At 38.8% G+C, this 23,842-nt stretch overlaps 1 protein-coding gene across 7 annotated transcripts in view; it reads left to right on the top strand.

Annotated features, from left to right (window-relative positions):
* Positions 1-23,842, top strand: part of LRBA (LPS responsive beige-like anchor protein) — a 359,792-nt gene that overhangs the window by 288,726 nt on the left and 47,224 nt on the right. For all 7 annotated transcript variants that reach the window (XM_028742867.2, XM_028742869.2, XM_028742865.2 and 4 more), the window contains one exon: positions 20,036-20,203. In XM_028742867.2, the coding sequence (XP_028598700.2) occupies positions 20,036-20,203 (168 nt within the window). The remainder of the gene's footprint in view (positions 1-20,035; positions 20,204-23,842) is intronic.

The following is a 23,842-nucleotide window of genomic DNA, read 5'->3' as shown; positions in this document are numbered from 1 at the left end:
AGAAAACTCTAGAGATAACCAAAGTTGTTCATTCCAGGTGTTGATGGACTCCAACCTCCATCAGCCCATGCCAGCATGGTCAGTGTCGAGGAGTGATTGAAATTATAGCAGAACTGTCTGTTAACAGTTGTCCAGGGTTTCATGAAGCGGTCTTCTCCAGCCCTATCTGGAGATGCCTTTGTGTGCAAAGCATGTGCATGGCTGATCTAGGTTCCTGCCCCATGCTAAGAACAAGCAGAAATTTAAAGGGGTAGAGCTTTGACAGCCCTTGGTGGCCTGCAGGTATATCTCCAGCTTTAGGTACAGACCGTTTAAGGGAGAGTGAATGCCTTTGAGCAATTGATGAGGCAGTGGAGCTGTTAATTGTGATATATTGCTTCAGCAGTTTGGATGCTGGCCTTGGGTCAGTGTCAAGCATCGAGTGATTGCGTGGCCTGGATATTACTTTTCCTGAGACCTAGATCTCAGGTCATCTTCATGATTAAGGGTTCCCAAAGCAGATACCTTGGTTGTCCACCTGTAGACAGTCTTGAGTATATTCTTGAAGAAGGGTTCCATTATCTCTCTTAGTGACACCATTTCAAAATTCAGCTACTAAAAGCATTTCACGGAATTCAGTTACTTAGTTTGTATGCAAAAATGCAGGCATTCTTGAAGCCTAGAGGCCAACTCTGTATGGAAACTGCTCCCCTGCATAAATGGAACTTCTGAGATACAGGATCACTTGAAAGGAAAGGTGGCAGGCTGCATACTCCCAGTGTGGTGTTGTGGTTAAGAGCGCTAGACTCGTAATCTGGGGAACCGGGTTCACGTCTCCGCTCCTCCACATGCAGCTGCTGGGTGACTTTGGGCTAGTCACACTTCTCTGAAGTCTCTCCGCCCCACTCACCTCACAGAGTGTTTGTTGTGGAGGAGGAAGGGAAAGGAGAATGTTAGCCGCTTTGAGACTCCTTCGGGTAGTGATAAGGCGGGATATCAAATCCAAACTCCTTTTCTTCTTGTGCTCCTCAGTATCTGATCCAGGGCAGGCTAGAGCCTTTCCCAGTGAGTGATCATTGTAAAATGAAAGACTTCAGGCAGCCTGGAGATCTTCTCTCAAGGAAAATTATTTGCCATCGACTGGGGAGGGTGGGGAAGGAGTACCTCACTAGAGTAGGAATTTGAATTCCTTATTAGGGACAGAACTGGATTGAGGCACAGTCTGCAGCTATTGTTTTCAGAACAAATAGATGAGATGGGTCCCTGTATTTGCTCAATTTATTCAAGGAACCATATATGTTGGACTGAATTGAAGGGGCTGGGAGATGTATTATGATGGGAGTAAAATCAGTATTGTGACTGATTGACTAGTAAAGTGGTTGATATGTTGCATTGTTTCAATTTATTTGACTTTTGCCTAATCTAGAAAACACTAAACAATTACTGTTTCTGCCAGCTACCATGGTAACAGTATTCTGGGCTTCTAACCAGGCGATCTGTTCTTGTTTTTAAGTGCCTTGCCTTTCTCCTTCATAAGCAATTAATTAATTAGAGAACTGACAGTTATTTTCAAAACCATGCATTTTCTTTCATGCTGATATTCCAGTGGTCAGATCTGCAAATGTAAATGGGAAGTCTTGTGCTTAAAGCATTTGACTGTCACTCTGAAGTTTATTTTTTCTTCTTTGTTTTGTTCAGGCCAGAGTGCCTTTTCTATTATGTGGCGTCTAGTGCACTTGGGTATAAATAAATGTTGTTAGTAGTGATAGTATATTCTCTTGTAACAGGATGGTGTGAGCATGTTTAATGTTAAAGTAGATTTGATACCTTGAGACATCAAAATGTGTGTAAACCAATAATGATAAGTGTGGAAATCATGCTGTGCCTATAGGTTCATATACTTAAGCAAAATGGCACCATTACAATCACTTACTCTTATCTCTTCCATACGAAGAGTTATAGAAGCCACATGCTTAGCCATTCCTGGCTTGGGAGTATATGGTCTCTTAACTACACAGCAACAAAGAGACAGAGATTCTAAATGCTCCATGCATACACATTAGCACCAAAAATATATATTGTAATGGCATGTGGGTTGGGTAGGAGAGAAAGTGTCATTTTACAAGGGATGTGAGCAGGTACAATTAATTTCTGCGTGCAGAAGCACTTTCCTCCTGTGTTGGTCAAAGGCTGGAGCAGAGAGCATCTAGTGTAGAGTGGTAGTGTCTGTCTCCCTGCAGTAGTGTCCCCCAAGCACTTTACTCGACAGGCGTGAGCAGCAGCTATATAGGAAAAGGTAAAAGTGTGTACTTGGGGAAAACAGGTTTTGGCTCGCCTCCAACATGATTTGATGATTTCAACCTGTTTGTGTTGGGTCATGTCCAGAGGAGTTGTTGCCAACTGAGAGCACTCTCCTGGATCCAATCCACTGTTCTTTAGAATTTAATTGGAGCTCCTATCGGTTTGGGCCCATGCTGTGTTCCATTTCCTAGCCTTGCTAGAGTTTGACAAAGAAATGAAACCTGCAAAACTGGTATCTGTCTCTATCTATCTATCTATCTATCTATCTATCTATCTATCTATCTATCTATCTAATCTCTATCTCTATCTAATCTACAGTCACCATGATAACATTTTTTCTCAGATTCCCTTAGACCTTACTACCTTACACCAGACTCAGAAATAAAAAAGTTTTGTATTTATTTACAAATACTGTATATACACCAGGGTCGTTCTTATAAATAAAATCTCTCATCCAGCGTGCCTGCTATTTTCACTTTTTCTTGAAACTGCAGCATTCATTATCTTACACTTCCCCAGTCAAGCGAAGAAATGCTGCTTGAATTTAATTCCCTCGAGGACAGTAGTGCCATCCCTTACCTTATACATCTTCCTTGCTTTATAGGCTGCATTAATAGAGAAGTACAAATGAGTGATTCCACCCCCTCTCAGTTTACTGCCTAGAGTAAGTCTTCTTCATATTGCATATTGATGCAGCCTCAAGTTGAGTGGCTCGTGCAATTCTTTTGTTGGAAGATATTTTCAGAAAGGTGTACTATTTCTTAAATAAAAATGAAAGGAGAAAACATAGTTCATAAAAACAAAGGGATTTGTCTAAATTTTTTACGATTTATCTGGCAGGCTCTGATAGCTAGAAACAGGAAAGTGCAGGACACCACAAAGGTTCTCCTACAACTGCTGACATCACCCGAGGCTTTCGCTCTAGGCTTGCTTTTTATGGACAAACTCAAGGTGGATGAATCAGCCTGCCCACAGCTTTGTCCCATTCAGCATTCAGCTTCCCTCTCCACACCAAGTTCCACCTACAGGAGCTTTTGTGAGTTTCGCCAGGGGTCTCAAGGATGGAAAAGGACATCTCTCCATGCACAGCTGTTTGTCTAGCCTCTGCCCTTTTATCCAGCAGCCAACAACAACAACAACAACAACAAAAAACAAATTATTGAAGTATTAAAATAAAAGATAATAACAAAAATATTATTTATACCCCACCCATCTGGCTGGCTCACAATACACATAAAATACATATTACAGTGGTACCTCGGGTTACATACGCTTCAGGTTACAGACTCCTCTAACCCAGAAATAGTACCTCAGGTTAAGAACTTTGCTTCAGGATGAGAACAGAAATCGTGCTCCGGCGGCGGCAGCAGGAGGCCCCATTAGCTAAAGTGGTGCTTCAGGTTAAGAACAGTTTCAGGTTAAGAACGGACCTCTGGAACAAATTAAGTACTTAACCCGAGGTACCACTATATTTACATACATACATACATGATGATGATGATGATGATGTGAATACTACAACCAGCAACCTAACTCATGGTTCTTGAGTTTAATGCAATAATACACATTTTTAGATTGATGTTATTTTCAAAGTTTATAGCAAAATTTCTCCTCCTCAAGGTAGACAAAAACCAACGATTAATTTTAAATTATCTTTTTATTTATTCCTTCTCAAGTTCTGCACTCTTCATAGCTGGACTGAGATTTCATCTGTTGTTTCACACACATGCCCTTCCCTCTGCTTTTCAGTAGCAGCTTATTTTGGAAATCATTGCTGCTAGATGTGAGATGACCTCCATCTTTAGAACAACTCTAAAATTCTGTGATTTCTGCCATCCAATCTTTCCCACTTTAAAAGAAGGCAGATGCTTCGTAAAATATTGATTTTTAACATGCCTTTTCCAATTGAGTGAGATGTTTTAATTTAGTGTCTCTTCTTCCATTATCTTTTTTTGCCCCCTTTTTTCATGGGTCTGTGTATTTAGTCTGTAAGCCTCCAGGCAGGGTTTTGTTGTTTTCAGTTTTGTGTTTTTTTGTAGTATGTCACTTTGTTTTCTTCCAGGCACTTAAAAGATTATAGTGGTGGTGATGATGATAATATGTAGAGAAGGGTAAAGGGGCTTTGAATGCTGGAATCATAAAATATTTACATATGTGTGTGTGTGTGTGTGAGAGAGAGAGAGAGAGAGAGAGAGAGTATAAGCATTCAATAAGAAGGTTTGTAAATTCATTTTTCCTTTATCTGATTAGGTAGTCTACATTTTAGGCAATGATGTGTGAACAAATCTCAGGAATTCTTAAGTTCTTGGGGCAAGTTGTACATTTGTGACTCACTGATTAGTAGATAAAGCATAATACCTCTTAATTTGGGGTCACAAGTGCTCAACTGTCATGTGCTGACCTTTTAGTCATTACATTTCGAAGTCATGTCATTCAGGAGGCTGGGGAGAAATTTGAAGGACAATTCTGAATGACTGGAGTTTACTTGGAGTTCCTGTTCATACAATAATGTGTATAGGCTACATACTTGCATTATGAATAATGCAGATAAATCCACACGTGATATGCTATAAATATGAGTGGTTGGATGAAAAAGGTAGAATTTGAAGCATAAAACAAACCCAAAGTTTCAGGATTCATAAAGTTTGTAGATGCTGAAATTTTCAGTTTCTGAGTTCAAAGCAAAATTTATAAACCTTAAGGACTCTGTTGATGTGAAGAAGTTAGGTACTTTTGTTTTCCCAGTGGCTTCTACTTAATGGTGTTGTGTTAGGAAAGAAATACTGCACGTATTCAGAAGGGTGAATAGGGAGAAGGGGGATCCTTTAAGCAAAGGGCAGCAATCTATCTCTTTATCTAAATTATCTGTGTGAGGAATTTTGGCACTGCTGGAGGATGGTGGGGCAAACCCTCCGAAATTGTCTAGGGGAGGAAGTGTGCTACAGGCAACGAGACGTTACTGTGAAGCTTAAGCAGTCAATTTATCTGTCTTACTAGGTGACCATTATGTGGTTGTTTTAGCAGCCACAAATATTGTCAGAACAAATGAATTCCAAGATAATGAGTACGTCAAGGCTTTCTGACACTGGTGGGTGTGCCATCACAAATTAACTAGTATTAAAATCTTTTCAGTACACACTTGTCTAAGTTTCCAAACTTTTAAAACTCAGCTAGAATATTTATGTCAAACATCAGCTCTCAACAGACTTCAAATGATGCAGACATGGAAGTGTGTTCTAGTCAGGGAGGAATGAGATTGACTTTTTTTTATATATATTTATAGAATGGTTGTGAATATAATTGTGAGAATCTATGTATTCAGTCCTGCTTTGTGTATCCAGTTTCTGTGAGCAAAAGTTACAGATAAATAGAAAGAGTTGGCTTTTTATTGTTTGTTGCAGTCAAAACAAGGGCAGGATTAATAACTGCACACTTTCAATGAATAAATAATCAGTTTAAGATTTAGTACATTAATTTGCAGGGCTCAGGCAATTGGTGGGGTTGAGAATTAAAAACCCAGTTTGTTATTGACCTATAACTCCCATCGTCCCTGATCATTAACTATGCTTGCGCTGATGTGAGTTAAAGACCAACAGCATCTGGAGAGTCCCAGTTTCCTCATCCCATTCTAGGAGATGCTCTTGCAAGCCCAGGCAGGACCTGGCTTGATGGCAGTAGGCAAAGCTCTTAAGTGATCCCAGTAAAGGAAGCACTAATCCTATTTCTTTCTCCTGGCAACATTAGCTTGGATGCTTAGGAAGAAATTTTAGGTTGTGAGCCATATATCTCTATATAGTTTGTTATATACCATGAACTGTGACTGCAGCTGAGTAATCATCTCTTGGGTAGAAAGAGGAGTGCACCTCCATCCTCTAGTCTAAAGAATCCAGAAAGTTAAGATCCAAATGACAGCCCTCTAAAATTTCTCCCAGATCAGATGTCATTTTGCAACTTCTCATAGATAGGCTTATTATTAATAATATTATTAAAACTTCCATCCTGCCTTTCTTCCCCCAAGACTCCAGGGTGGCAAAAACAAAATAGCAAAACAATACTTTTTTAAAAAAATAATAAAAACAATTTTAAGCAGTCACATATCCTCACAGCTAATAATTTAAAGGTTGTCAGGGACAGTATATCTCACCCATCAAATGCCTGGGTGAACTTCTCCTACTAGATTTTACCAGCCACGTTGGGCAGGGATCAAGAGGATACATTGTCGAGTTCACAGCGGCAAGTGTTCTGGCCATATCGTTAGGCTACAACAACTCGTGCTAGACGATGCTCCAGGGACCTCAAATGGACCTGCACTAATTGTGGAATCAAGTTTGACATGGTTCTGAATGATTTTGCCCTCGAAGTGCTTTGCAAATATCTCACAGCAAGCTGTTGAGTGGTCTGTTAATGACAAGACCCTGGTCTGAACCAATCAATCTACAGCTCTGCTGTTTAGTTCACTGAAGATGGAGGTCAATAAGTATGTTCTCTTTGCTGCTGCCAGTACCACATGGTAAACGCAACTGCGCACTCATACCTGTGTTTGGTCAAATTTGTGTTGGGACTTGTGCCACCTGTGCTCTAGCTGTTGGCCAGCCTGCTTCAACACTTGGAGTACAGAAAAAGCCTCATGGTCCCTTTGGCTTAGAGAGGATGCTTAGGAGAGATTGAATCAATGGGCCTCTCCATCTTTCCACTCCACAGTGAGATTAGAACCTTAGCCATGCCACCTGGAAATTCTCCCAGGGCATACGGTATTTATTTATTTATTAAAAAATGTATACCCTGCTTTATAAGGAACTTCCTCCATAATCTACAATAAAAAAACACATTCCACATAACAATAGAATATAGAAATACAAATGCCATATGCCGTCAAAACAATAAACCAGTATAAAAACTCAAGAAACAGAAAACAAAACATAATAGGGATTATAAAAGCAGCATTGAGACATAAAATGCTAAGAATTAAACCCTTTCTGTAGTGAAAGCCAGATTGAGGGTATGATCAGCGTTATTTGTTGGGTGCATTATTTATTGAGCTGCCCCATGGTTGTCATAATGGCCATCAAGACCTGAACCAGCTCAGGCAACATGGAATTGGATCCTCACCAAGACTAACGTCCTCAAGTTCTCTATCATCATGCCAGAAACCACCTCCACCAGCTCAGTAATGGAGTTGGCTAAGCAGCGGGATGGGTGATACAGCCAGCAAGATCCCTGTCCTGTCTGTAACCCAACATCCAGCTCCCAGGTGCATTGGTTTTCTGGTAATAATGATGGTAGTTTTTATGAATGACTACCATGCCCTTATTCCGTGGTCCACCTGACCTCAACTGCGCTACACTGAATTCCCAGGCAACCACACCTGGTTAAGACCAGAGTGCCTCAGCTCAGCTCCTAATAATGCATACCACATCAACCGCCTCATCCACAATCAGATCAGTTACTTCGTTGTGGACTGCTCTAGCGACAATATTGGCCATAGTAACCCCCTCTGCCATAGCAACCTTCAACAGGAGGATTTTGCAGAATGATTTTGATGTGGTCAGTTCTGACTTTTCCATTTTATTACTGTTCATCCTAGTTTGACTATTACTAACAGGAGGCAGATCACAAAGAAAAGTGTTACATTTTACTAGTAGACTCCTGTTCTTCCTGGTGTAAGCAGGAAGTCTGGTACAGTCTCAAATAATTTCTACATTTAGGATAGGGGTAGTTGAGGAACTTTGGATCTACCCACTCCAGTGTCTGCTTCCCTTTAGTTCAGGTTAAGTTTCTTTCTTCGTTTTTGTTGTTTTATTTAGAATCAGTTCTAGGCCTGGAAAATGAACCTTCCACACAGGTTCTTGTGCAATCTACACAGGAAGGGGTTCCCTTCCTGGGTGGCATTTCTGCTTCAAGAACACTGCCTGCTACCTGCAGGAGATGCAATGATGGGTCCAGATTGCTCTAATAACATTAAGAAGAGCAGGCATTTACTAGTAAATTCTATTTTTATTATCATGGAGGGGGATAATTTCATTGTACTCCTCTATAGTTTTTAGGATTAAAACGCTTGCATGAAATCTACTAATAAATTCGGTTGTCGCATGATTTGCCTGAAAGCTAATCAAACCAAAATGTATGTTTTGGTTCACCTCATAAGAATGCAGGAATTTTGTTGTCTAACACAGGTGAATTTTCTCTAACAGATTTAAATTGGCAAAGGAGAATGATTTAAACTGGTTTCCTTTCTTAGCCAATTATAAATGAACTGTTGGTTTAAAGTTGTAGTTCAAGTTGCTTTAAGACTGTTTATAATGTATCCTTTGAAAAGCAATTGGTGCCTGTCTTTTGTTGCAAAGCAGTAAGTCTGGGGCACAGAGTCTGCAGAGCAGTAAAGGAATTTGATTTTACTCATTTCTAAAATTAAAGACAAATATCTGTTTCTATTGGATTATAAACAGGTTCTGGACAGCTTCAGCTGCTACATAAGCCAGGGATATTTTAATTTGCTGGGCAGACATGTTTACTGTGTACTATGTAGTTTATGAGTGTTACCATAAATGAGGTAATCTTGCATCTTGGTTTCCATGTGTGAAACATTACATGAGCAAATGCAGCTGGGTTGTTAGTTGATGATATTAGTGGACTTTATTTGGACATAAACTATGTGCTGAACTGTTTAAAATATTTGCTTTAAAGCTGGTAATGCTGTTTGCTTTAGCGCTTTTATACAACTTCAGTAAAATTAAAATTCACAAAAGGTGCATATCTCAACCTCAGTGTTAGCAATGAAGATTCAAAAAGTAACACCACATTCCTGATAAATGTAAACTTTATATTCCTTCCGGATAACAGTTTGCGTTGAGCATGCACTTGAACAGTAGCTAGCATGGTAAAGTGGAGCCAAACTGTTTGTGGAAAATATCCCTGTCTGATTTGGGGAGATTGCCCCCCTGTGCCATAGCCCACCTTAACAGCCAGGTACTCACAACTCTCTGGAGATGTTTTGTGGGAAGCTAATGGTCTGCTAGGGGGAGGGACAGGAAATTCACATCCTGTCTACTTTCTTACATGGGTTTTTCTTTGTATTGAGACCACTGTGTTTTGCTGTATACTTTTGAAAAATCCAAAGACATAATTTTTATAAAATCTTATTGAGAGTTTAAAAAATCTTAGTGAAAGTAAAAACAAATAGTTCAAATATATTTTGAAATTTACTGCTGTTCCTAAATTAAATTCTCATGGTGAAAGCTTGTTGGTAGTAAATAACATTTTTGAACTCAGGATGGATTTACAATTGCATGTGCAGAACCCACATTTATTCAGCATTCTTAGCATTCAATATATGAAACTGTTACTATTTTTGCACACTTTAGTACTTCAAGGTATACCTTTAATTAGCAGCTTATACAAAGATTAGATATGGCCTTTGATTAATAACCACTGAAAGCAAATTGCACATCATTTATTTTTATTTTTTTAAAAAAATATTCTAGGAATTCTTTTACTGTGGGATAGTTTTAAGCTGGATGCTGTAGAAAAGGACTTGGAAAATAATTACAAATTGTTGTGGGCTGTTTAATGTATAAGATGGGGAATGGAGGGGGGAGGAAGACAGGGGTCAAGGAAAACAATGTAATACTATAATGTTTTTAGATGTATACATGGCATTCCTACATTGGTTCAATTTGTTAAGCTACCTGACGTCTTCATGCGTAGTTTAAACAAGATTTTGTTCTTGGGCTGCTCTTCCTTTTTAGCTTTCTTCTTAAGGAGAAGGATGATAAATGGAAATATAAACATCGCATGAGAATGTGAACTAGCTCCCAAACATTTCAATAGGTTTGTATAAACAACTGGTCATTGTTACCTTTAGTTGGATTACAGTTTCCCTCAACGCAGTAAGGCACTTCATCTGTGTTTTGGTGTATTTGCTTAAAGACCTCGGTGTTTAAATAATGGTTATATAATTATACATTCATTAAACATTTCATTTTAAGACATAATATCATAATAACCTGGGCTGAAGAAAAATTGCCCGAAAACGGACAAGTCTTAACTTTAAACCATTTGTTTTATTGAGTTCATTTTAATTGTGTCTCTTTAAAACAGGGTATTGTATCCTTTGTCATTGTATGCATACTGGCCATAGATGTCTTTAAATGTTCACTGTATAGGTTGGACCACATGGCCATAACCTAGAAGAAACATGGGGAAGAGTACATAGCTCAGTTGCAGAGCACATGCTTTCCCAGGTTTCAGTCCCTGGATAGGAAAGGCTTGTGCCCGAAATCTCTGTCAAGAACTGCCAGCAGTATAGAAAATATCACACGAGATGGACCAGTGGTTTGACACAGTATAAGATAGTTTGCTATGTGTCACTTGAGATTGGACGTGAGATCCCATTGGAAACCAGCACAAATGAGTATCTGAAATAAATTGAAACAGCAGAAATAAAATGTTTTCTACTAAGTTCTTACTTCTTTTATTTCCCTATAGCTACAACCTAATATTTTACTTTTTAAAGAGATTTCGAATATACAATTTTATTTTTTGAGTAAGAGAAAGAATAATATCACAACTGAAATCAGAATGAAAACGTTGATACCTTGATGAGTAAAACAGTATTAAATCTGTTTTTTAAAAACTTTCTAAGGGGGCATTTTTGGAAACGAGGCTAATCCACACAACATTTTCATTTTAGGTACACTAGCTATTTAAGCAGCTTTGAAATTTATACAATTTTTGTTTAGCTGTCAAAATATTTAATTATACCCTGCCTTGAAGGTGTAAAACTGTCAAATAAATCAGAGTCTTTGAATAAATGTTTGGCGAATTGCTCTGGCTATGACACTGTAGATGCTACTTGGCAAAACTTTGTAGTAAACGTTTAGTCAGCAGGTATAGGGCAACGCTGGTACGGTGCTTGATAATTACTTGTAAAACAGCAGGTTGTGATGAAGTGGGTTAAGATGTTGCATGTGCAGCTTCAGAGCACTGGGAAACAGTGAACCTAGCTTCAAAAAAAATATATACATCTCTGTTCATTTTACAACGCCAGGAAAGTGCTATCACTAAAAACATTTCCTCAGAAAAGAATTTTTGTTTTAATGAAGCCGCTCTGAAACTATATGGGGGGGAGGGGAAACACCACAAATCTCAAGTCTCTTGCTTTTGTGTGAAATTTAGGCTAATGTGTCTATAATTACTAAAGTTTCAAGAATCTGGTTAAGCGGAAATTTTTCTTAGCACGATCCTTGAGAAATATATATGTACTGTGGTGGTAGTGGCAATGCAAACTCTAAACTCCCAAAGGTGATTGGGGTGAGGTAAATTAGTTCCCCTTTGAAGCTTTTCTTCTCCCCTCCTTTCAGAATGAATGAGGAGGTCCTTGAATGAAAGCTGCTTTTCATTAGTGCCACCCAATACCTATTTGAAAGAAAAAAAGCTCTCCTAACACACACAAACACAAGAGTAAAGGAAAGCTTCCCCTTTCTACAAGGAAGAGTTCAGCTAAACAGCTCCTAGCTTCTCTTTCCAGTCAGGTGGCTTCAAATCAAAGTTAATTACTGTAGTCATTTATTCTAATCACTCTCTTCGTATGGCTAGCTGCATTCTGTCATGGGGTGGCATCGTTTGAAGCCCGTTAGGTTTGAAAGCCACTGCAGGGTACTTGAGCCTCATTAGTGAGGCTTATCCATGCCTGGCTCTGGATGTGATCCCTGATTAACTCTCTGTTAGCCTCCCTCCCCAGACAACACTCCTCCCTTCCAATTAACTCTTGCCTTACTGTCTGCTTTTCACTCATATCAAGACATAGCAGCGTGAGGAGATGTTATTTAGCTGGCCTTTTGCTTTGCTTGCTAAGGCAAAAACACCTGTATTTCTTGATTCGCAGCTCTTTTACACAATTGCGATCCGGACAGATGTTTTTCTTCTTTTCGCTGAATGGCATCAACCCATAGCTGACAGCACAGTCCTCTTCCTTACTCACTGAACTACTTTATTCCAATCAGGGACTTTGTGCAATTTTTGAATGTATGCATGTGTTTGGGTCCAGCCGTGACTTGAAAGGACTCCAGTTTTGTTTCAAGCCAGTAAAAGTTTTGTAACTGAAGTGAAGCCTATTAGATGGATCTGAACTGGCCCATTTTGCATTCGCCGGGGGGGGGGGAGGTGAGATTAAAATCATGATATGAAACTAATTTATAAAATGGATAGAACCTGGAGCTTCCGGAATTCTGTACTGCCTGGTACCCTGTAGTTTTAATTGCTATACAGCCGTATACAGAGGCTTTGAATTAAACCATGGCATCACTTTGCATCAAGACACATTTTAGCTGGTGTATTTGTTAACTCATCTGTAACAATAAGTAATATATCATATATTCATGATATATCAGGACAGGCAGAGGGAAGCGGCCATCAGCAGTATTGCTGTACTGAAACATCTGGCTCTAAGACCCAGAGTGTGGTCTTGGGGGTGGGGAGTTGAGAGTTGAACCACATTTTGCTCAGGAAAGAATGAAGGCAGTATCAGAAAGCTAGATACACATCAGTTGGGGAGAAAATGAGTGGTGGGTCGACTACTTAAGATCAACCCTCGAGTGGGCCAACACATGGATGACAGTAAAAGAAATTGATGGGATTTTTTTTGCAGAAATGATTGTTCCTTGCAGATCAAACTCATTCAATTCTATCTGCAAGGAACAATGTGCATTTTATTGGGGCATATTTAGATTGAGCCTAACAGTTTTTAATAGTTTATGTTATGGTATGCTTGGTGAATTTTGACTGTGGATGCTGAAATCAAGTTTGTAAATTTTCCTAATGCTTTCATGATGATACAAACTGCTGTTTAAAGTCAGAGCTATGAATTACAAAAATAAAATAAAAATCAGGATATTAAACAATTGTTTGTCTCTGTATTATTATTTTCTGAGACCAGTGCTTTTTTGTGATGGTACTCACCTGTATAGAGTACCATCACTTCTTTTTTTTGCTGCCCATGGCAGCCATTTTGTACTAGCACCCACAACACTTTCAACAAGATACGGGTCCTGGCTCCTTTTAAAAAAACAAAAACAAAAAAGCACTGTCCTAGATTACCAGTATATTGGGAGTTATATTCTATGGCTTTAAAAATATTATTATTGATAGAGCTATCCAGAGTTTATCCAGGACATAGTACATGGTAGGTATAGATAGACTTGTTCATTTATTTGCTGCACATTGCAGTGCATTCCCAAATGATCAGTATCAAAGCTTGGCTTTACAGGTTAGATTTTTTAAGATAATACTGGCCTACCTTCCAGGATTTTGTAAAGGTTGCTAAGAATGCATTTTAAGTATTTTTAGCATGGGAAATTTGCTATGTAAATCAGTCTTTCCCAACCTGACACCTTCCAGATTTGTGGATTATAATTCCCATCAGTCTCAACCAGTATGGATGATGGGAGTTGTAGTCCAAAATATCTGGATGACAGCAAGTAAGGGAAACTTGTTAGAAGGTTGCCTTGTTAACATTAGCATTGTGTGGGCATACATAGGTGCCATATACAGTCAGACCACTGAACTGGCTAGCCTACTATTGTTTACTGGAACTGGCAGAGCTTCTCAGACAGGAGTCCTTAACTGGAAATGTTAGTTACTGAATCTGAGCATATTTGGATATGCACTAACACTGAGCTAAGGTCCCTCCCTATTAAATCAGAGAAATAAAATATGCATTTGGACCAGGTAGGAGAATTCAGAAACTGAGTTGTTAGCAAACAAAAGTGGTAGGGTGGGATCCATTGATGAGAGAGGTAAAGGTTTTGTGAGAATGATCTGCGATGAGTACAGGGCAGAACTTTTTAGGCTCTAGTGTGGACATTTTGCTTCATTTGAGTAGATGTCCAGTCATGTTACAGAGTGTGTAGCAGTTTTGATCCTGGTTACAAATGTGCAGGCTGTTCTCTTTTGATAATACAGGCTAGTGCTTTCTACAATACGTAAACATAAACAAAGCATTTTAGTCTTTATACTTTTCCTTCTGTTCAAGGGAGATTGACTCCTTAGTAAATAGCATCAGAATGCAATGAACCTTTTGGTGGAAGTCTGATTTAAACACTTTCCTTAGCATTATATACGTGCATACTTTCTAAATAATGAATAAGTCCAACATGTTCCATAATGTTCCTGTTCTTATGCTTCCCCATTGTACTATTCCTCATCCCTCGGGTTTTTAGGAATAAAGAAAAATAACTACATAGAATGCTAATGTCAACTGAATAGTCACTATATGTATAGAATCACACCACATTGTATATTTAAAGAACACCAAAACAGTCTGATAAAATGTATACTCTATGAGGCATACTATTTACCACCTAGGTTGTTACTGCAAGTGATGGTTTATATCAGGAATAAATTAGAAACAAAACAAAATAAATGTTAGCAAATACCATTTATTTTTTTGGACAAATTCATTTAAATGTAACAGGTAGGAAGCTGTTGTCATTAATGTGTCTGTGTTGTCTTTTTCTTTATATAATCCCCTCTTGCATATTTACTTGTAGATGTCCAAAACAAAGCCAGTATTTTAAGAGTTAATTTCTTATTAAGAAGAGAGGAAATCTGGTAACTATTGAAGAGACTAGACCTATTGGTGCACACAAACAATTTGTCAGTCTTCGTAAACGTGAATAGCTTTCTGCAAAGTGGCTGCTCTTGCTTTGTTTGAACAGTCTAAACTTTTCCTTTTCGGAATTTAAATCTTAGAAGGGAATGTGATCCACATATTCAATCAAAATCATTTAATTCAAAGCATATTTTGATTGGAACAAAGCTGACATGGAAAAGAAACTCCAGAATATTTTTTTTTTTTAGTTGAAAGGACTTTTTATCATATATTTAACAGGAAAATTTGAAATGGTTCTAATTAGGCCGAAAAAAACAGCCTTCATCGTTGTAAATTAGAAAGGTCATACATCAGTGTTAAGGAAACATTACTGCTAGTGTTTGAAATCCAGCACATGCAAACATAACAGACTGCTTGATTTTTAAATTTTGTTTGTTGCCCATAGTATAATGTGATCGTCAAATTTATATAGCCCTTAAGAAAAGGGATGTGCGTTTGAAACGAAAGAACAGAATTTTAAGTCTTGAAACTAGTTACTGTTTTTCTTTTCCTATTCAGTTTTTTCCTGCACATTCCTTAAATTCTGTTTTTTGTATAAGATTATTTTAGCTCATGTCTTTAGGAAATATATACGTTTTATATATTGAAAAACTATTTCCTAAGGACTCTGAAATAGTATTAGGTTTATCTTACAATTTGGGGTGTGCAAGATTGCAAGAAAATAAATCCCACCAAAATACTGTATTTATATAGACCACCTCATAGACACACATGATGAATTTTATTGGATTCTGCTGGACTATGTACAGTACAGAAAGTGCCCTGTTCTTAATATTTTGTATATGATATAAGATATTCATTCCAGGAAACAAGGTAAGTCTATGTTTTGTTTTACTAAAAAAGAGCTATGATAAATATCCCAAAACTATTGTCTTAAGGTAATTTAAAATGAGTAAGAGAGAGTATGCATGCGGTAAGAGACAAATTATATATTTATACACACACATGTATTTTGTTGATAATAAAGTACTAATGCTACAAAAGCTAAATTTCAAGCAAGACATGATTTATCATCCTTTATTAAACCCTAATGCTGTTTAAATATATGAAAGATCTACTTATATTACAACATTTTACTTTTTCTTCGAAACAAAAGACCGAGTATTAATATACAGTACCTATTTTCTTGAATTTGAGTAGTGTACTTTAATAGTGCCTTAGAATTGCACTTTGAATATTTATGAGCAATTGGGACTTTACCTTTGCAGCATCTTAGCTTTGATATTAAGGGAATCCTGGAGCATATCTGCTTTGTGACTGGATAAATGAAAGTTACTAATAGGTGTTTGTGTTTGACATCTGTATATTGTACTTTTTAGCATATCTCAAGTGTTTTAGTCTTGGTCTAATAGATCTCATTAAAAAAATAGATATCAGCCCCAAGACAGTTTGTCAAGGCTTATATGAGTCCCACAGGACTGAATTGACAATTTGTGTGTGGCTTTCCATGGCAGTCCTCTCGTGGTCTTATTTGATCCTTAACAATTGGGCATTAGCCTCTGATTTATTTTACAATAACTCAATAGAGCAGAATATAATAGTACTGTGTTGGGTGTTTTAGTGGATTTTCTTTTTCACAAAATTTTCTCAGAGCATATATAGGGTGTAAATGATGCATCCTTCCTGCTTTGGGAGCACTAACAATTGATTGGTTAGGGTTTAAGAGCAGCGATGGGAAAGGAGTTTAGTATCCCCTAGTTGCACACCGTATTTAACTGTAGCTTTAATGAGCAATGTCTGCCTCGGAAGCTTTGAGTGATCTTAAATGAATAAACTGAACTCCATAGTTTGAGAGAGAAACAGAGAGAAATTGCTATATGTAAGATTTTTACATACACAAGCATTATAGACTGCATATTTGACATTCAGTTTGTTTTATAGGGCAATGTCTAATGCGTATCTGGGATTTATATTATATCTAGGTTGTAATAGCCATTATCCTGCTTTTAAATATTTTCCCATTTGTCTGAAATTCTTATCATCTGCTTCCACAGTTTGTTACCTTATTTACAACAGTTTACAAAAGGTCTCTGACCATATATATCATAGTTTTGAATATTGCTGTTTTATTCAGTCACTTTATGTTTAGGTATCGCAATTGCATGGGGGAAATTAACCATCACATTTATACACAATGGCAAATATGTTAGAAATATCTTGAAAGGTAAATTACAATTAAATTTCAGGGCTATTTCATTTTCTTACTCTTGTAGACATAGACTGCAATCCTATACCCACCTAGTAATAAGATGCATTGAACTCAATAGGACTTATTTTTCAGTACACGTGTATAGGATTGCAGTGAGTATATTTAGACTCAAAGCACTCGTTTATGCTAACTTCATTAGGCAAAAGATTAAATAAATCACCAACACTCCACTATGTACATGTTCTGAGCCGGTGGGGTGGTTTTATTTTGCTTCTAAAGGTTTACTAAACATACATGATTTGTAATTTGACATGACTGCAGAAAGATATCAGAATAGTTATTCAGCCTCATTGAATTTATGTATTTCTACCACAATAGTTTAATGTATATTGGTATATAATCAAGGGTTTTAGAGTGCAGCAAGCCATATGCATGTTCATTTTGGATGTAACTATATCTTCCCATTTCTTCTTTTTATTTTAGAAGAAGTAGCTATAAGAGAAATTGAATGTTTCTAGAAAGAAAGCAATAAAAATTTAATTCACACAATTGTCATTTGCTGAGCCTTATGGGACTTTATAGCACAGAGTATACTGATATGGAGACACTTGTGATAATTCTCACAGTTTTCAACTTATTAAACAATTTTGAAATCATTAATATTTAATTGGATCAGTTGTTCTTTATCGTTTTAATTGTGCATGTGTGTTTTGGAAAGGTTTTGTACGAGCCAGAGTATTGCTTTCATAAATAAGGGCAGCTTTCCTGGTAGGCATATGTATTGAAGAATTTTCCCATATGGTCATTTTTTGGTGGCTGGGTGGAAGAGGAGAGTGACTTGATATACTGTCTAGTCATCCATTATAAAAGATGTTTCTAGCAATCCACTAACTGGGCTTGTAAATGAAAAAAATGATATGAACATGAAGATATGGATAGGCCTTTTCTTGATTGAAAGTTCTAATTAAGTGAATAGAGGAAAATTAACTGAAATTAGCTGTCAGAAAATCACATTTAAATGAGTGATGAGTTGCTCAGGCAGTAAACATTTAAATGATATAAATTGCCATTTAAGTGTATGGTTTAATGTTTGTCATGCATTAACATGACATGAGATTGCAGTGACAATCAAGCAGCTTGCTCTAATTTGAACATATTTAGGGCTTTTGTGCGAAGTGCACCACACAAATTAAGACAATTGCTGTTTTTATGTGTCAATTTAAATGTTTCTTCAGGCATCAGTTAATGAAACTAACCAATCATTTCTGTATGCACACTGCAGACTAGTTTCTCAGGGTTTGAGTAAATTTCCCAGTTTAAATTAGGCATTTCCTTGAAAAGGAAGCCTTGCTTAATCTCTGTAAATTACAAAAATGACCTTTTTCTTTACATTGTTTCATCTGCACATCTTAACCCAAAAGACAATACATTATTGCAAAGCTGATTTTGCATCAAAATGCTGGAGTAATTTTAAGTGCCCCCCCCTAATAATAATTAGAGTATACTGTGGTCTATTTTTATTAACAAATACTTGCCATATAGTTGACAACTATAGTCTTGACAACTATAGTCTTGATAATTTTAAACTGTCAAACTTGTAGGTTATCCACTCTTGCAGAATGAATGCTTCTATACATTTATCCCCTAAGCCTTCATACAAAGGTTTCCCAATAATTTCACCAACTAGGTAGCTCCATTCAACTTGCTGTTACACACTGGGGCATATCTGACTATTGACTAGATAGGCCTGATTCATATTCCCTGGTTTCCAGGACTCCTTTGCAATGAAATGCATAAAGAACTTTGAATGCTCTGATAATGCATATTGTACATGCACACATACGTATATAGGAGATTCTCTACATTGTGGTCAGAGTTGTACAAATGTTGATAGAAATTTGTTGACAAGTAGAAATAGGGTAGATTGTCTTGCACTATACCAGAGCCAGCATGGCCCAGCAGCAGGGGTAGTATTTGGATATGAGACACCTGGGATTAAAGCTTCTCTTAGCCATCATTCACTAGGCTCTCTTGATCATGTCACTCTCAGGCTCAGTTCCCCATCTGTAAAATGAGATTCAGCAGGAGTTTCAGAAATGGCTGAAAACAGGTTTTGTAAAGCACTTTTAATAGACAGGACTGTTAAATTAATAGTAATAGAAACAGGCATGTGCGTTCTTAATAAAGAAGCTGAACTGATGCTAATGGTGGTTTGGGATCTCCGATTAATGTAAAGTCATCAAAGCATATTTAAACCATTCATTCTGCTTTTCTTCCTTTGCACTAGGAGCTCTGCTGCAGGCCTTTGCTTAGAGTCATTCCAGGGAACTCTATACAGCCCTTTTAATAAAACTGTTTTGGTTTTTTATATTACCCACCCCCACCACCCAAAACCTGTTGTTTTACCAACATTTCTGTGATGAGTCATAGTTAAGGTTCAAAAGACAATATGAGCCATGATCAACATTTGCACAGAATGGCCTGATGCTTTGCCTGGGCTCATTGAGACTCATCCACATAGCACTAAGCCAGGGGTCAGCAAACTTTGTCAGCAGGGCGCTGGTCGATTGTCCCTCAGACCTTGTGGGGGGCTGGACTATATTTTTTTTTTGGGGGGGGGGGAATGAACGAATTCCCATGCTCCACAAATAACCCAGAGATGCATTTTAAGTAAAAGGACACATTCTACTCATGTAAAAACATGCTGATTCCTGGACCATCCGCAGGCTGGATTTAGAAGGCGATTGGGCCGGATCCGGCCCCCAGGCCTTAGTTTGCCTACCCATGCACTAAGCCATGGTTTACTGTTGCACTAACTCTGCCTTTGTGAAACATATTTTTTCCAAACCAATTATGTATTGTAACTATTTCATTATTGTTAAGTAACATTGCAGTCAGGAAATAAGAAGCTACATAAACAGTATTGTGTTCTTTTGCAGGCCTTGGAGAGCGAATTTGTTTCCTGCCAGCTCCACCAGTGGATTGATCTGATTTTTGGCTACAAACAGCAAGGGCCTGAGGCTGTCAGATCTCTAAATGTGTTCTACTATTTGACCTATGAAGGGGCTGTCAATCTCAATTCAATAACTGACCCAGTACTGAGAGAGGTAAGCTTGTTAATGTCTGGGAGAATAAAGCGTCACAAAGAACTCCGTTCTTACATTAGTATTCATACAATTTATGTATGTGTGTTACAATAACAAAACTTTGTTGTTGTTGTTTAGTCGTTTAGTCGTGTCCGACTCTTCGTGACCCCATGGACCAGAGCACGCCAGGCACTCCTATCTTCCACTGCCTCCCGCAGTTTGATCAAACTCATGCTGGTAGCTTCAAGAACACCACCCAACCATCTCATCCTCTGTCGTCCCCTTCTCCTTGTGCCCTCCATCTTTCCCAACATCAGGGTCTTTTCCAGGGAGTCTTCTCTTCTCATGAGGTGGCCAAAGTATTGGAGCCTCAGCTTCACGATCTGTCCTTCCAGTGAGCACTCAGGGCTGATTTCCTTAAGAATGGATACATTTGATCTTCTTGCAGTCCATGGGACTCTCAAGAGTCTCCTCCAGCACCATAATTCAAAAGCATCAATTCTTCGGCGATCAGCCTTCTTGATGGTCCAGCTCTCACTTCCATACATCACTACTGGATAACAGTAACAAAACTGGATAACAAAACTACATTGGTTTAAACTTACTAACGTGCAGTTTGTTTGGGTCTTTCTTGCCTTATGATTTTCAAAGCAGACATTAGAACCTTAGAATAACAATTATCTGACAAAACAGATTGCAAAATAAGTTTAGTTTATTCATATCTGTGATGATTAGATTGTTTATCAATTACCTCACCCTTGCAAGTTACCAGTGAGGCGGTTTTGCAGTTTTGCTTTGCTCACCTTGTCCTATTTGGCTTCTTTCCTACCCTCCCTGTTGCTGAGTTAGGCAACCACCATAGTGCTTTATATTGCATCCAGGGTGCAGAGTGCTAATGCAGCTCCTGCTCCTGCTGTTTTCTCATCTCAAGCTAGCAAGCAAGTAGACGGTCACCATAGCATGGTTTCATGGAAGCGTAATGGTAACTGCACGTACATTATCTCTCTGTTAGCCCAATTAGAGCACAAGCCTTCTTAGCAGAAGTTTCTGTCAAGCACTCAGAGAAAACCATGAATGCAGTGCCAGGGTAACTGCTGGTCCCAGATTTTAACATCTGAGAAAGACACTACTGTATGCTCATAACATCTTCTTTTAAAGCTGCTCTTAGAAACTTCCCTCCCTTCCAATGCTTCTTAAGTTAAAATCTAAAAAGCAGTTTGGGGGATTTGGAACGACAGCTATTCAAAGAGTAGCAAGTGCTGTTAAACCACATTTGGAAGTATCAAAAGCTTAATCCATATCCTTACATTGTTCAGGATTGTGGCTTTTGCTTTTAAAATCTTAGCTGTATAAAGTAGTAGTGTAGTTTTACTAGATATTTAAAGTAGTGGCATATCTTGATACAGATGTTTAATACAACGGTAAGTAAAGTAAAATAAAATAAAATAATGAAATACTTCTAAATGTTCCTGTCAGGTTTCACATTGTGGGCTTTTAGGGAAAAGCCTAGAGTGCTTCAGATGGATAGTTTTTAAATCAAAGAATGAATATTAATATTATTCATTATTATTTATTAAATTTGTATACTGCCCTTCAACCATCGATCTCAGGGCAGTTCACAACATAAAAATACAAGATAAAAGCATAAAATGCACAACAAAAACAAGTGCAAAAAAACCTCACAAACCAATAACCCTGTCCCCCAGACACATTTAAAAGGGTATAGGATGTTACCCAGCCAGGTGTATAATGAAGGCCCCAACTGAACCTCTGTGGGGAGAACATTCCACAAACTGAGCCATGTTTCCAACCTTCAGACTCATGTGGAGGAGGCACATGAAGAAGGGCCTCAGATTATCATTGCAGGGTCTGGGTAGGTTCCTATGGAGATAGGTGATCCTTGAGGTATTGAAGTTCTGAGTCATTTAAGGTCTTTATAATTCAAAACCAGCACTTTGAATTGGGCCCAGAAACTAATTGGCAGCTAGTGCAGTCGAACCAAGATTGGTGTAATATGCTCGGACTATCTTGCATGATGGCCAAATTTTGCATCAGCTGAAGTTTACAAATTGTCTTCAGAGGAAGCCCTACATATAATGTGTTGCAGTTATCTAACCTAGAGGTTACCAGAGCATAGGAAAGAGTAGTTAGACTCCCCCTGTCCAGATAGGTGCACAGCTGGGCCACCAGCCGAAGCTGATGAAAGGCACTCTACACCAGTGTTCCCCAACCTTGGGCCTCCAGCTGTTTTTGGACTACAATTCCCATCATCCTTGACCACTGGTCTTGCTAGCGAGGGATGATGGGAGTTGTAGTCCAAAAACAGCTGGAGACCCAAGGTTGGGGAACACTGCTCTACACAACTGAGGCCACCTGAGCCTCAAGCAACAGCAAAGGATCCAGCAGTACCCCCAAGCCACATACCTGCTCCTTCAGAGGAAGTGTAACCCCATCAAGAACAAGCACCTCCCATTCATCTGGTCTAGGGAACCGCCCACAAATAGTTCCTCAGTCTTACCTGGATTGAGCTTCAGTTTGTTGGCTTCTTATCTAGTCCATTGCTGAGGCAAGACAGTGGTCCAGCACTTCTACTGCCACACCTGCAGATGTAAAGGAGAAGTAGAGCTCTGTTTCACCAGCATATTGCTGACAATGTATTCCAGACCTCTGGATAACTCCACTCAGCAGTTTCATGAAGATACTAAACAGCATAGGGGATGAAATAGAACCCTGAGGAAGCCCACATTGAAGGCTCCATGGGGCCAAAGAACACGCCCCAAGCAAACCCTCTGGGAGATTAGCAACTGGCTGGTAGTTACTTTTATTTTATGAGACCAGGGAGGATTGATTGAGGAGTGGTTTTACCACGGCCTTCTTCAAGCAAGCAGGGACCACCCCCTCTTGCAAGGAGGCATTTATCACCTCCCTGGCCCAGCTAGATGTTCCCTCCCTGCCAGTTATGATCAGCCAAGAGGGGCTCAAGTGGTCATCGTCCTGATGGATCCAAGCACAATGTCCACATCCTTGAGCCTTGCTAATTGAAACACATCCAACACAACAGGACTAAGTGCTCTGGACACCACTTGAGATTAATTTGCTGTAGCAGCGGAGTCAAAATCCTGGTGGATGTCCTCATTTTGCTTTGCAAACAAGTCACAGCAAGCTGCTGTCAGTTCCACCACCTCCTTCAGGCCAGATTGTAAGAGGCCCTGCACTGCCCTGAAAAGCTCTGCCGGAATGCATACTAAGGATGCAGGGGAGGCAGCAGAGAATGCTTTCTTTGCTTCCTTCACTGCCACTCGGCAACTGATGTCAATATCCCCCACTTTCAGATCACCTTCTTCCTGCCCAGTTGAGTAAACAAGGTCCAGAGAGTGGCCTGCCACATGTGCTGGTGACATGTTGGGACAGACTCATGGTTTTCATGGCAGCCATGAAGTCCTGAGCCACCCCAAAGTCTGTTGCCTCAGCATGGATGTTGAAGTCCCCCAAAACCAGCAGTCTAGGAGTGTACAACCCAGCCTCCAAGCCCAGCTCTGTAAGCTCAGGCAGGAAGATGCTAGGCAGCGAGATGGGTGGTAAACCATCAGAATCCCTAACTGTTGCAATTGCCCAGTGTCAGGACCACACACTACAATGGATAAAGAGCTTGGCTGTGAA

Source organism: Podarcis muralis, chromosome 9 (genome assembly GCF_964188315.1).
Source record: "Podarcis muralis chromosome 9, rPodMur119.hap1.1, whole genome shotgun sequence".
In the NCBI taxonomy this organism is placed as follows: Eukaryota; Metazoa; Chordata; class Lepidosauria; order Squamata; family Lacertidae; genus Podarcis; species Podarcis muralis.
The sequence above is the reverse complement of the archived record's forward strand: the minus strand, read 5'-3'. Positions and strand labels throughout refer to the sequence as shown.